General features: G+C 52.7%; 1 protein-coding gene across 3 annotated transcripts in view; it reads right to left on the reverse strand.

The window, feature by feature from the left end:
- wwp2 (WW domain containing E3 ubiquitin protein ligase 2) overlaps positions 1-13,297 on the reverse strand; it is a 33,581-nt gene extending 20,284 nt beyond the window's left edge. For 2 of the 3 annotated variants that reach the window (XM_053884782.1, XM_053884780.1), the window contains exons 1-8: positions 13,234-13,297; positions 10,663-10,744; positions 9,215-9,371; positions 9,005-9,126; positions 8,229-8,369; positions 2,691-2,769; positions 1,421-1,584; positions 760-991 (exon numbers count right to left, since the gene is read on the reverse strand). In XM_053884782.1, the coding sequence (XP_053740757.1) occupies positions 760-991; positions 1,421-1,584; positions 2,691-2,769; positions 8,229-8,369; positions 9,005-9,126; positions 9,215-9,371; positions 10,663-10,732 (965 nt within the window). In that variant the 5' untranslated portion in view covers positions 10,733-10,744; positions 13,234-13,297. Of the gene's footprint in view, positions 1-759; positions 992-1,420; positions 1,585-2,690; positions 2,770-8,228; positions 8,370-9,004; positions 9,127-9,214; positions 9,372-10,662; positions 10,745-12,446; positions 13,122-13,233 lie in introns of those variants that run through there. The other variant, XM_053884781.1, reaches the window with a different exon arrangement.
- Between the last annotated feature and the right edge of the window lie 1,138 nt (positions 13,298-14,435).

Raw genomic sequence — 14,435 nt, forward strand, 5'->3', positions numbered from 1 at the left:
ATATTAAGTGTCACAATAGACTGACTCAGCACCACTCCACTGCAGCTTAAATTGGCTCAGTGCATGTGCACGCTTCGACCAACCACGTGCCACTGAAAGCCAGTCAGCCAGGACCGCAAATAGCTGGGTATTCCACTTGCTGTGCTGTCCATTGTGTATGTAGCGGTGACACTCAGCGGACGGTGATCTTGAGTGTTAGAAATACTCTGTATTGTGTGTGTGTTGTCACCGCTGCACCGGAGGAGTGAACACACAGTAAACACACAGTCGAACAGCGCAGTGATGTGTCGAGGCAGTATGGATTTCTGGTGCGCAGCAGAGATATTTTTGTGTGCCAAGACTGTATCAGCTGTGCGCAGTCACGCATGTGCGCAGCTTAGCGGGAGCATTGGTCCAGTCATCAGCTGGTGTTGAGATTTAGTCAATCGGCGACAAGAACTTCCTTTCGTTCCAATATCTCAAGCTGCATTTTACGTGGTGCACAGATCTTTCTGGACGGTGACTCTCCAGCGGGACAGTAGCGGAGTGGGAATGTTCCTCTGAGTGGTAATCCCCAGTGTGCCCTTGAGCCACGCAGCAGACCCCAAGTCGGCTAAATTGCACATCTGCCCCCTAATAATTGCGTGACATTCGTCTTGTGTTTTAACTTCCTGCCCGAACAAAAGACTAGTTCCTCTTTCCGCGATGCGCTTCACGGATTTGCAATCAGCGAAATAAGCTAAACATTGTTCAAAGGAGCAGAGAGGAAGGGAGGCTCACCCGGTGGGGAGGGACTCTGTCGGGGGTTCTGGGGTGCCGCCGGCCGGCTCGCTGTTGGAGGAGGGAGGGGGCGCCGGCTCCAGCGGGGGGCCCGATCCGGCCGCCTGTGGACTGGGACTACTGGAGCTGCTGGGCACGGCGGGTCGACCTGAAGGAGAGGCGGGCGCAGGAGTGTGGCGGGCCGCGCTTCCTCGGCTCGAGTCCAGCCCGTTGGTGGTCAGCTCCACTTTGTCTGGAGGAGAAACAGAGGGAAACTCATCACGCTCCGTACAGTCACGGTGGCGAAGCTGGACCACCGGGCACCACACTGTGCACTACAGCTTCAGGGGAAATTCCATTGCCAACTAGTGACGGCAGAATTGAAACAGGACAGAGTCAGCGTTACGGCACCGTCAGGATGTGTCCTGGACTGGTGAGCTGCTCGACCAGGAGGAGGCCAGGGAGCAGGCCCAGGCCAGGCAGGAGAGATGACGTCTCTCAGCTGACCTGGAACAACTCAGTTGGAGGAGGCTCATGGAGGGAAGCCTGGTCTTCTAAAACCCAAGCCCAGATGAGGAAGTGCATGAACTTGGACGAGATGAAGTCCAAGATAGAGGAGGACATGAAGAGGACGATCAAGACGAAAACATCCTTCCATCAAGTTGGGACCAAAACTGGTTACCTCCACCGTTTCCTGGACTGTCGTGAATTTTGGAGGAGCGCCGGCGTGCAGAAGGTCCAGAGACGGAAGCCTGCTGCTCACTCACGTCCCCGTTGGTGAGCGAGACCACCGGAGCAGAACCTGGAGAGCCGCTCTGTGAGCCCCCCACTGAGTGTCTGTTACTCCTGAAGAGAAGAGGAGCAGAGAAGGGAAGCAAACAAGTTTCAACTTAGCAAATCGATACACCGAGATGTGAGCACAGATCATCTTCATTCCCTCATCAGGGGTCTCCACAGCAGGTCCTCCACCTTCACCTGTCTCCATCACCCCCTCGTCATATGATGCCTCCTTCATCATGGACGTCACTGTTGTCCTCCTCCGCCCACCTTCATCTCCACCATCCCTGGTCCAACTCCGTCTCTCCTCATGCCCAACCCACCTGACCTCCCTAACCTCTCCACGTGTCCCTCTGACAGACAGGTGTCTGAGCTTGTCCTGTCTTGCCACTGCGGACCTCAGTATCTTCATCTGACTCCTGAACATCATGGCAGACCAGTGTAGCACCCGCTGCACTCTTCTTCGCTGCTGTCCATCACTTTGATCACTCTTCAGCCTGTCCTTCCCCTCCAGCTCTCCTCTTCCTCACTCATCATCAGCAAACATCGGATTTCAGCTCCTAATGCAGCCACATGTTCCAGATCCATGGACTTGCACTGGTATGCTGTCCGAGCATGACACGACTGTTCTCCCTAACTTGGCCTCAGGGGCACACAACAGTGGTGAGCAACCTGTTTTTGTTTTTCTGAAAGTCACTATCTTGTGTAGTTTTGACAGACTTGTTGACAGAAGTGGTCGCACTGGACTCGTATTATTCACTCGCTCACGCTGCGTCACGCTTGACACTGGCGCGCGTGTGTCACATGACTGGAGGCTGAGTTTACACGGTGGTTTTGGGGCCCCCGGGCCCTTGTGACCCCCGGCACTCGCAGAGCGAGGGATTGAATAAATACATAGTGTGGCAGTATTTATTATCTTACTCCCGCAGCAGCCGGGCAGCGGCGTCTGGAACCACAGTCCGGGGGGAAATAACAGGCTTTCACGCAGCAAGAGTGTTTCAGCTAACCACGCTGGCACCAGCTGACCCCATTCTCCTGCGTCTGCCGCTTCACTCCAGTATGACTCAGAGAAATATGCGCAATTATTGCAATCACATCGCCATGTCTGGAAGGAGAAGCTGACGGAGCGTCAGACGGAGCGGAGTGCGAGTGTGTGTGTGTGTTTGTGGTCGGACCTGCTGTTGGCTGCGGCCGCGCTGGAGCTCTCCTCGCTCTGCGTCCTCCTCAGGTTGGGCCGCTCCGACTGCAGCGCTTCTGCAACGACAGACAGATGGTGGCGATGTTTCTGAACTGATCAACATTCTGCCAACCGTGATGAAAGAGTTTTGTACAGAGCTCACACTCTGTGCAAAACCGTCATGGACTTCCAACATGAATGTTCATGACAATAAGCAGGAACACAGGAGACTCCCAAAGCTCAGGAACCACAGAGAAATAAAAATGGACTTCTTTAAACTGTAATTGGGGCTTTCAAACCACGATGTCGACACTGTACCGACAACTTAAGAAAAGAGCTTCACTGAGACGCTGTCCTCCTTTGTTTCTGTCCGTGACTCCACCCCTTAGAGCAGCGTTTTTGTTTCTTTCCATTACCGGTGGTTGGCCCCGCCCCCTCTCTTCCACCACTTCCCTCAAAGTCTTCCGTAAGTCTCAGATGGTGTCCTGCGCTTCCTTCGGATGGCCAAAGAGACATTGTGTCGCAAGGGTCACAGACCTGTGGGTCGTGATTTGTAGTAGAGTGTGACTCGCAATCTCATCGCGGCTCCTCAGTCGCGTCTCTGTTTCCAAGTCCGGATGCTAACGTAGCACAGCCATGAGCTGTCATTTTCCTGTGTACCTCATCACCCTGGAGCCATGTGAAGCCTTGGACCGATGGATATCCAGACACACTCTGGAAGTCTATGCAAAATAGTCAGAACAAACACAAAACAAACACGTCAGGCTGTGAGGCTTCACCTGAGCAGCTGGTCACGTGACCTCGTGTAGCGGTTAAAGCACATCCCTGTGTGTCACAAGGTTGCTGGTTCACGTCCGGCGTGTGTCTCTTGCGCATGTATTTTTCGAATTCCTCCATTTTATCAAGTAAACTGAATAGACAAGGTTAAAAAACAGCATCTGTCCTGCTGGCCTCATCGATTCATGGACAAATGATTCACCTGAAGCTCCTTCCTTTTGAATCTGAGTCCTGAGTCCCAGATCCTGAGTCAACAGTTCAGTCATCCATCTGGGACTCTGAGTACGACCACAGCTTCCATGCAAAGACATGGACCGCTGACAGCTGGTTCCGACCCCCCCACCCCGTCCAAGTGGCAGCAGAAGGCTGGTGGGCTTACAGCAGCTAAACAGAGCAATCTGTTCCTGACTTCATGAGTAATGAGAGAAATGATTCTCTGAAGTGACGCGTGTTTTCAGCAGCTACATTTCCGTTGATCCACAGAAGACCCCACTTCTGTAAATCCAGATGATAAATATCAAGCTCCCACCGGCGCTTCCTGTCGGCGGTGTTTGACAGGGTGAAGAGAGACGGCTCCAAACAGCCGGCGGGAGCAAGCGTCTGCAGGTTTGGGGAACGTGTTTGTTGAGACATGACTGAGGCCGCACCAGTGAGAGGGAGCTGCTGATCCAACCCGGGCCGGCTGCTCTGCGTCTGCATGAGGTCTCGCTGCCCCGGGTGCGACGTGAAACCCACAAGCTCACTCTTCTGCTCCACATACACACGCGATCGCGATGGTGTGCAACATGTTTACGCAACAGAAAGGTAAGGCAGACACACACACACGGTTCTCTTTAGCCAGTATGAAAGAGCTTCTTATGAGTGGACGCGGAGGACGTGGAGGAAAATAAACAGGGTGAGAAACAATTGTGTCATAGCCAGAGTTCAACCCCCTCCCCTTCCCTCCCTCCCCGCTGAACAACACTGGGCCAATTATCGGACCGGTGCGCGTGTGACACCTGCGCTTGATTTTCATGACACTGACATATGAAAAACTATTTTACATTCAAAACACAGCTGCTGCGAGTGGAAAGGAACGTTTAGGAGCTCTGTGTTTTGGGACTGAGGTCAGAAGACCAACACAACGCCGACTGGTTTCTGAGCCTGGGGTGGGTTTTTTAAAAATGAAAAATAATAATAACAAATGAAATAGGCTTTCATCAGGTAGTATCTCTCAAGTATCTCAGGGTCTTCGACTTCATGAGTGACTCAGCTCTCAGAAGAGCTGGCCGCTGGGTTTCTCCTCTCACCCGTGGCCACCAGCTTTGGATTGACCCTGAGAACCTGGAGAGAGTCTGGACTCTCAGAGAGAGAAGCTCAGGCATCCAGGAGAGACTGGGATGAGACCCTCTGCTCCTCCAGGAGAAGAGCTTGAGGACATTTGTGGCAACAGGTAACAGAGACTTTGTCTTTCTGTACAGCAGCCCAGGGTGTCGCGCTGCCAAGGTTGCCCACCTGAAACTCAATTAAAACAGTGACCTGAGAGACCTTGACTTTCTAAACCTCCTGACAGTCTCCACAGTGCGTGAACAAATTTATGCTCCCACAACACAAAGTGAACCTTCACGTATGCAACTGTATCCTGGTGCAACACACCAGTCGGCCTGCCCCAAACCACACATCACAAATGAGCCTGACAGGGATTTACTACGTGGAAAAAGTGGACGGGCGCCATCGGCAGAGTTTTCTGGAGCGGCCGCGTCCACCCAGGCACCTGACGTCTTTTTAAAAGTTTGAAATGTGTCACTTCCTCTCAAGCAACATAAGCCTCCTCACGGACACAAAAGACCTTTGAGCCAAGAGTTTGCCGCCAGCCGCTGTGTGAAGTTCTGTCACGACAGGTCAAACGCAACCCATCACCGACGGAGCGCAAGGTCTCGTTTCACGAGTGAAGGAAGCTGGACGGTGGCGGAGAAAGAGCTGAGCCAGAAGACAAAGCTCTGGAGTGACTCACAGAACAAGGGTTCCTCTGCAGGTCGAGTCAACAGCTACTGAGAAAGTTATAGTCACCAAAGTGTCAAATTCAGAAGCAAACAACTACGCAGAACACGCTGTAGAGACCAGGTCCCGAGAGCAGGAGGAGGTTTCTGAAGAGAAACGAGTCTGGCAGTGGACAGGGACCTCAAACGAGTCTGTCTCGACGATGGCCGTCCGACCCCGGCGCAGGTGGGGCCTCAGCGTTCGTCGGCGAGTTACACACCTGGACAGCAAGTGACTCACAACCGTGACACCCACCAGTGATGCCAGCACAGGTCCAGCTACCGCGTCTCTGATGTGAGCCAAGCTCCGCCCCAGCGGCCCCTGCCTCCAACACTTACAAGCGCGTCAATGTTCCAACGCTTGTCGACACAAGGGCTTGTTTATGAGGCCTGCCAGGAGAAACGAGCTCGCCCGGCCCTCGCCCGCTCACAGAGGTGCGTTGACGGCGAGAACACAGAGCGCCTTGACGCCACCTGAAGGCAACACACTCCACCTTTATCCAGCCCGCAGCCATACAGCGGCCCGGGAATGTAAAGCACACGCTGGGACGCACAAGTCAGGAAACACACGTGTTGACAGGAAGGGAACACACACTCATCTCAGCTGCGCACACTCAGCTTGAGGACAACAGAGGCGATTGTCCTGCCAGGCTGCAAGCAATGACACACAATTATGTAATTTTCTGGAACAAATTAGACGAAGGCCCCTCCTGATGTTTGTGATTAGGAGTGTGCTCTCAGAGAAACATCTGAGAGGGACAGTGAGAGGGAGGAGGTCGGATCCTGCATCCTCTCCAGCCAAGACCTCAGTCGTGAGCCAGATGTTCCAGCACCGGCCTGAATCGTCACAGACCGAATCTGCTCTGGACTCAGGCAGAAGCTCTGGATTGTCATCCTCCTCCTCAGAGGAGGAGGCTCCAGCAGCTCCACGGAGGGAACTGACACCTCCTGGATCTTTCCAGGTCTGAGTCAGGGACGCGGCAGGAGTCAGTCAGGAACAGGGTGACGCTCAGTGCAAAGTAGCGCAGAACATCTCCGCTGGCTTTCATGCTTGCAACAGGTCAGAGGTCAGTCCGGAAGTCAAGCTAACCGGAAGTCTCGATCTTCAGCAGCCTCGGTTTCAGTTTCACGCACTTGAGGGCTTCGACGAATCAGGGAAGAATTTAGCTAACGAGTACAAGTGAACTTCTCTCGAAAGGTCAAAGACATAACAAGCTCCACAAAACACCAGAGGTCCTGCTCCAGCTCATTACCCTGGGCCGAGGTGTGGCTGATCCAGAGCAGGGCTTCTGGTCTGGAGTCATCTGTGGATGGACGTTTGTGCTGCAACTCCTGATGTTGACACGACACTCTGGAGTCACAGATGAAGAGCAGAGACACAGGTCCAGCCCTGCACCACAAGGACTCCTCCGAGTCACCCACACCCGGAGATCAACCATACGCTGTTTGAGCCTCAAACGTCTCATGAACACAGATTAAGAGAATGCGGTCATGAATCTGCAGGACCACTGCACTGGAAGGCACAAACCAAAGGGTGGAACCGTCAGTATAGCGCACACATGTGCAGGGCCTGGGGTCGCGACCTTGGGACACAGTCGACCCACACATGCCACGTTGTTGATCCACATGGGGACACGATGAGCTCCATGTTTGTCAGGAGCCCCGAAACTCTGACTCCGCTTGTCCCTGGCTCAAAAGTGAATAAGATCTTATCACAGCAAGTTCTGGCACCTTGTTTGTTTAAAAACCTGTGACTGAGAGTTCAGCTGTGTGGTGCCTTAAGATGCACTTAGTTCTTCTAATTGAGGGCCAACTCAGGGAGAGGCGTCCTTGTTATTGCCCACGACTACATTTGCTTTGGGCCCCCCGACTGACCAAACATGGTCCCAAGTGCTGGTTCCTGGTCCAGGAAGAGGCCTTCTGTCCAATCTAAATGGGTTGTTGGCACCAACCAACGCATCCTCCCGAGTCTTCAGTCTCAGTGTCCCACAGAGTTTTATAACATCAATCCAGCTATCGCATGAAAAACAGGAGGGTTCCAGGAAGTTCTCCCCACGGGCCTGGCACACAGTGGGGAGGTGGTGCAACAGCAGGCGCGCGCGCACACACACACACACGCACGCGCGCGCGCGTGCGCGCGCTGACACGCCTCACACCTCACCTCTTCACCCCTCATCACATCTGCACCCTCACAAACACACACGTTTACATGAGTGCGCAGGCCTCGACCATCACTGAGCCAATTCAGCGGTGGACACTACCGACTCTGTGCTGGCGTGTGTGTGTGTGTGTGTGTGTCAGCGTTCAGAGAGGGCCTCCACTCGTGGCTGTATATTTGTTTAAAACACATGGAGGCCGCTCCTACATGATGTTAGCTTAGCGCCTGAGTGGAAAATACTGTTGAGTGAGGCACGATGGAGGTTTTCGTGCTCGTGCCTCCGGGGGCCGTGAAGTAGCGCAGGAGGAGGGAATTTAAAGGATTACAGAGCTGCAGACGCAGGATCCAGCAGGAAGCCCGGCACGGCCGTCAGGACTTGGAGTGAAGAAGTGTGAGAGGAGAGCCCGTACAGTCGCGGCTTCAGAGTTATGGACCGTGTCAGCAAGACCAAGCCTTGCCTCAACTCCTGGTTGGAGTGTTCATCTGCACAAAACCCTTCGTGATGTGTTGGGTAGGTGACTGTCACCGTCCTCGTGTCTTCATGTGTGACTGTGTGTGAGCGCGCGGTTAAGGCGGGACTTACTGTCTGCCGCAGCCGCGCTGCCATTGGGCAAGGAGCCCAGATCAACAACCATGCCGTCCAGACAGACGTTGAGCTCGCCGCCCGCTACAACTGAACCTTTGTTCTCCGTCTGCAGCACCAGACTCAGCTGCACGTTCTCCACTAGAGGGCGCAGAGAGGAGACAAATCAGACTTGTGGACGAGATGCTGAGCTTCATCAGAACTACCTCCATGTTAACACGCCATGGAGGCCAGCTTTGTGACGATTGGTACACATCTATTTATTCTGCTTACTCAGCACAAATCATATGCATATGAGAAACACATGTCCCTCTGCTTCATGTCCTCTATTTTACAATCATAAGCAAAAAAAAAAAATGCCAAAAAATAAATATTATAATAATAAAAATCCAATTTAAGGTCATGTGCTAAAGATTTTTTTTCAACTGGTGAATGATACAGCAGCGAAGCCTAACAATAGAGGGAAGCAGAGTAGGGGACAGAGGAGAGTCCTGTTCTGTTATTCTGTCTAGTAAAGTGGTGAGATCCATAATGCCCTTCATGATGAATAAGAAACAGGAAATCGTGTTAAACAAAATCAAAGACTTTAGGATTGATTTCAGGGGAGGATTAGTTGACTTGTTTTATTCAGCCAGTTTCACTCCTGACAAGACACAGCCTGTTAATAAATGTGTGTGTCGGCTACTGCGAGGAGGGAGGGGCCCGGAGGAAGTGACATGGAGCCAGGAAGGTGTCTCCGGTCTGGTAGGAAGCCTTGCATGTTCAGGCCGCCTCACCTTTGCCATGGTGTGTGCGCAGCGTGTCCAGCAGGTCGATGGTGGCGCTGCCCAGGAGCTCCTTCCTCAGGGTGTGGCAGCTCCACAGCTTCAGATCCAGGCGACTTTGCGGCGTCACGTTGCTGTCAGACAGAGACTCGTCACTCGACTGGAACCACCAGTGAAGGTGTGATGCTGAGAGCACAGGAGTGGCCTCAGAGAACCCCTTACAGCGTGAGGTCCTCGTTCCACTGCAGCTCCAGGTGCCCACTGCGTTTGCCTGTTTTCTTGGTTTCGCTGGTCAGGCCGTCCGCCGTCACCTCCACAAAGGAATTGAGGCGAGAGTGGCGGTTCGGCAGCTTCGGAGACTGTGGCTTCGCTGACACCACTGGACACAAACACAATTCAAGCTCAACAAGAGAGCAGCAGAGTGAAGGACAAAACGGTCTTCAGTAGGGTTTCAACCATCATCACGCGAGTATTTGCCGCCCTCTAGCGGAGCACCACAGTATTCCAAAACACTGAAGACAATAAATGAAAACAATATTTTTTAAGATTCAGGGAGGGATGATCCGTAATTTATATCAACATCTAAATGATTATGAAATGAAAGAACACAGGTATGAGGCCTTTAAAGGGTTAAAGACGTTTGAAATATAAAAATCTAATCAAGAAGTTGGAGGAGGTGAAGTACTGAGGCTCAACTGTCCAGGGCCATGGAGAGTGTGAGGAAGAGGTGAAGAAGCGGGTGCAGGCAGGGTGGAATCATTGGAGAAAAGTGTGATGAGCGACAGAAGAGTGTCGGCAAGGATGAAAGGGAAGGTGTCCAAAGAGGTGGTGAGGCCAGCAACGTTGCATGGTTTGGAAACAGTGGCACTGAGGAGAAGACAAGAGGCAGAGCTGGAGGTAGCAGAGATGAAGATGCTGAGCTTCTCTCTGGGAGTGAGAGCAGGATGATGATAGGATCAGAGGGACAGCACATGTGCTCAGGTGTTTAGGAGACCAAGTCAGAGAGGCTGGATGGAGATGGTTTGGACGTGTACAGAGGAGAGAGAGAGAGTACATTGGTAGATGAAGATGTTGAGATGTTGGAAGGTGGAGAGGAAGGCCAAAGAGGAGATTGATGGAGGTGGTCAAGGAGGACATGAGGTTTGGAGGTTTGAGAGGAGAGGAAGCAGAGGACAGGGGGAGATGGAGGAGGATGATCCACTGTGGCCACCACTGAAGGGAGAAGCCCAAAGAGAAAGAAGACTCAGGAGCAAGGGCGAGTTCAGATGGTGTTTTTGGTTGCCACGGAGCAGGACATGATAAATGCATTCCTCTGTGTGTGTCAGACAAGGAATCAGGGATTCAGATCTCCAGCTGTGACCTGCCTTGGCGAGTCGAGCTCACACAAGTCAAGCGCACAACTAGTGAAGTGAAGCCTCCATCTCTGTCGTCGTCGTCTTCGTCGTCATCATCATCATCATCATCATCACGTCAGACGGTGAGGAGGATTAAACTCTTGGATACAGACTGAGCTCAGCGTGTAAGATGGGATGAGAGCTGGGTGAAGGAGGAAGTGGTGAGTTATGTAAAACCATGGATTTTGGATTAGGACGATGAGGCAGCAAGTCTGAGCATGGAAGACTCCAACACGAGTCGCCCAAAGTCGTCCCCTGAAAACACACTCCGCTCACCTTTCAGGACGAGCTGGGACTTCTCGGCCGGCTGGCCACCACCGGGTCTGGTCACGCTGGCGGCTGCCATGACATCACAGCTCTGAAAGACAGCAGGGGTCAAACAGGGTTTGAGTCGAGGCGATGGACGATTGCTGCGGCGCTGGCTGCCACTCCAGCTCCTGCACCTCCATGAGCCTTGACTCGTCTCCGTCCTGCACCAAGTCTGCTCTCCTGCCCACAAGGCTCTGGGGTGGAGACCAGGGGAGCGAGAAAATATCGACACGCTCAAACATCGCCATTCTTGATTGTGCGATCGATATTTTTGCTGAAATATCACGACATTTGATTCTGTGATACTCTCCTGATAAATGTAAGTTATTTTGTCGGTTAGCAGGTCATTCCTCTGCTGGAGTGTGGAATCCAACTGAAAGTCTGACTGCACTGACATCGTAATAATAAACCTGAGTTCATACGCTCAGTATTGCACTGCACGGTCTGGTTTTCCCCCATTATGCTGGCTCCTATTTCAATATATTGCTGACAGTACAGTACAGTATGGCCACATGTCACAGAGTATTGTGTCACCACTCCTGTATCGGGATGCACAGCCCTAGTTGAGACTGTCTTCATGGTCAGTATGGATCTCCCCACCTTCCTTGGCCTGCCCCGCGAACACACCACTCAAAATTGGCATTTGTATTTTAGCTTCACAAAACCAACACCACACAGTCTCAGCAGCGAGCCTCCGAGTGTGAGGTCCATCAGCTGACTGTCAGTCATCAGCAGTGTCTGTTGACTCACACAACAGCGTTATCACGGGTGAGTCACCATGAGGACTTGCTTCAGCGCTGCACTGCCTTCCCACTTCTCAAGCGCCAACGTTGCAGCTGCAGATGCATCACAGATTCTGGCACCATTTACACATCAAAGTCCACACAGGCCCATCAACCTCCCGCAGCGCTGCTCCGGTGACTCAGGCTCCAACAATGAGGAAGTGAAAGCACGCTCCGTCATGAGTGTGTTGGGGAGCAAGGTGCACTCCAGCAATCGTCTGCAGCTCCTGTGAAGTGAGCAGCTGCACGCCACCGTGGTGCCGGACCATGTGCTGCTCCTCAGCACCACAGCTGGTGCCAACACCACAGCTTCAGCCGTCTTCATCACGGAGGAATGCTCGGGAAGAAGACCAACTCGGTCATGAACTGTGTGGAGGAGGTGATGGAGAGGAGCAAGGCCAAGCCCTCCTGGATCAGAACTCAACTCCAACAACCTTCACGGATGACTTTCAACACCTCTGAGAACATGAATCACTCCCTGGATCCTCAGCGAAGTGACACTAAGATGAGCCCTGACTGATAATCTGGCATCGTCTGGTTCTTTTCACCTCAATATACCACTTTGTTCGGCCGATATTTTGGTCAGAACACGACCAGCGTCCCCATCATCCTGAACAGAGCTGTAACGACTATAATCCACTACTGAACCGTTTCGAGAGTGGACTCCTCGTCTCCATGGCTTCGCACCATCCACAGCAAGAGGAGGACCAGCTGAGCCTCTGGGACCATCGCGACCCCAAACACTGGAGGTAAATATGAAGTGTCCAAACACACGCTTTGAAATGACTACATACAACACAACAAGCAGACATGGAGCAGAGTCGACCGATAATAAAAGAGATACGACTGATCAAAAGAGTGGCGAGTTGCAGTGAAGAGAGCGGCCGGTTCTCCGACACTTCACATTCCAGCAGCGACACTGGTGTTGGCAGCTTTTCATCGTGACAACAGGAGGAGATGGATTATCACCTTGGACAAAGTCAGTGACGCTGGGATGTCAACAATGACACCCCAACTCAATCTCTTAATCCAGCACTATCCTGGGCGGCTACCGGCCCCACGCCGAGGTGACTGACGCTGCCAGAACCAGAACCCGCAGACCCAGTCCGGATGCAGATGTTCCGAGTCCAACAACCAGCTGATGCCCGACACGCAGGCAGAGACGACAATAAAAGCCTCGGGCGAGGATCCACTTCACCGGCGGCGTTCGTCAAGCGCGTCCTGCTACACACGTCTCATTGTTCCAGGGTCTTAATACCATCGGCCGCTCCACGCAAACACAAACACGGAAGATGAGCGAGGTTTTGAACGCATCATCGCCAAGCGCACGGAAATCATCCACACTTCCGGTCCTATTGTTAAACCTAAAGCAACGCTCAGCGGCACAAACGCCACATAAACAGGTGATGAAACGCCACCCAGACAAAAATGCGATACGGTCTTAGTAATACATCAAATACAGGGCTGAAGGCTCGGGTGGTGTTTTGCTACGGTCGCCACTTAACACGATTACTCTGAAGGACAAACGAATGCGTTTCCGGCGCAGCACTGCTAACCACTGATAGCTTGCTCAACAAAAGCTAACCGTTAGCCACCGAGCTTCGCAGGGAGGATTTGTGAAAGGACAAGTCCACAAGACGCGTCCTGAGCACCGTGTGATGAGCCAAGGAGCACCAAAACACGCGCGGTAATTCACAAAACAGCACACGCGTGGTGACACCCTGGAAACGGACTCGACTCGCTGTGTTTTTCCCACCTTTGTCGGCTGCGCTTCGCTGCCTCCGCGAGAGAACTTTCATTTCCGCCTCAGTCACAACACCACGTGACCCGCGGTCCTGAGTCTAATGCGCGATGGCAATTAGGTTTAATTAGCGTTCTCCGCTTTTTTTTTCTATTTTCATCCATGAAAATAAGTCAATAACGTAATAAACTAAATTATAAGTGGAAACGGTGTTCTTCTTTCTGCTCTTTATGACTGCGCTGTTCTGACCGGCTCCACTCATTTGTCAGGTTTTAAATAGTCATTTAAATCACTGTCTGCTTTTAAATACCTTTATATTTTAGATAGATATTTTATCCGCACCACTTACTTGCGTTTTTTTCCTCCGTCGAAGTGGCTCTTGTGTTCACCCTCAGTTCCGCTGAACCTGCTGCTACAGTGACAAGTGAAGTCTCTTGTATTCTGGTCTTTGTTGGACCGGACAGAGATTTGCAGCCTCCAGCCGGCCGCTGCAGCGCCTCACTCACCACCTGCAGGGTGTCCAGGTCTGAGGCTGTGGCTCTGAGCAGAGAGCCAACTCTGTTCCAGGGCGTTTCTCCTGGATGCAGAACATGTCTGGAGCCGACATCCATCCGTCAGGAGCTCCAAGTAAAGCCTGCTCCTCTCAAGTGTTTTCGGGACTTCCACATTTTTCATCCAACGAACTGAAGAATCTTGTTTTCTCACACACATAAGGAGAAGATACACCTTCACCTTCTTCTGCCGCTTATCCGGGGTCGTGTCGCGGAGGCAGCATTCGGAGCAGGGAAGCCCAAACTTCCCGGTCCGCACAAACCTCCTCCAGCTCCTCCCGGGGGATCCCGAGGCGTTCCCAGGCCAGAGTGGAGACATCATCTCTCCAGTGAGTCCTGGGTCTTCCCCAGGGTCTCCTCCCGGTAGGACATGCCCGGAACACCTCCCCGGGGAGGCGTCCAGGGGGCATCCGGATCAGATGCCCAAGCCACCTCAACTGGTTCCTCTGGATGTGGAGGAGCAGCGGCTCCACCCCGAGCTCCTCCCGGATGACCGAACTCCTCACCCTATCTCTAAGGGTGTGTCCAGCCACCCTGCGGAGGAAACTCATCTCAGCCGCTTGTATCCGCGATCTCATCCTGTCGGTCACTACCCAAAGCTCGTGACCATAGGTGAGGGTGGGAACGTAGATCGATCGGTAAATCGAGAGCTTCGTCTTGTGACTC

This window comes from Synchiropus splendidus, chromosome 14 (assembly GCF_027744825.2).
Source record: "Synchiropus splendidus isolate RoL2022-P1 chromosome 14, RoL_Sspl_1.0, whole genome shotgun sequence".
NCBI lineage: Eukaryota > Metazoa > Chordata > Actinopteri > Syngnathiformes > Callionymidae > Synchiropus > Synchiropus splendidus.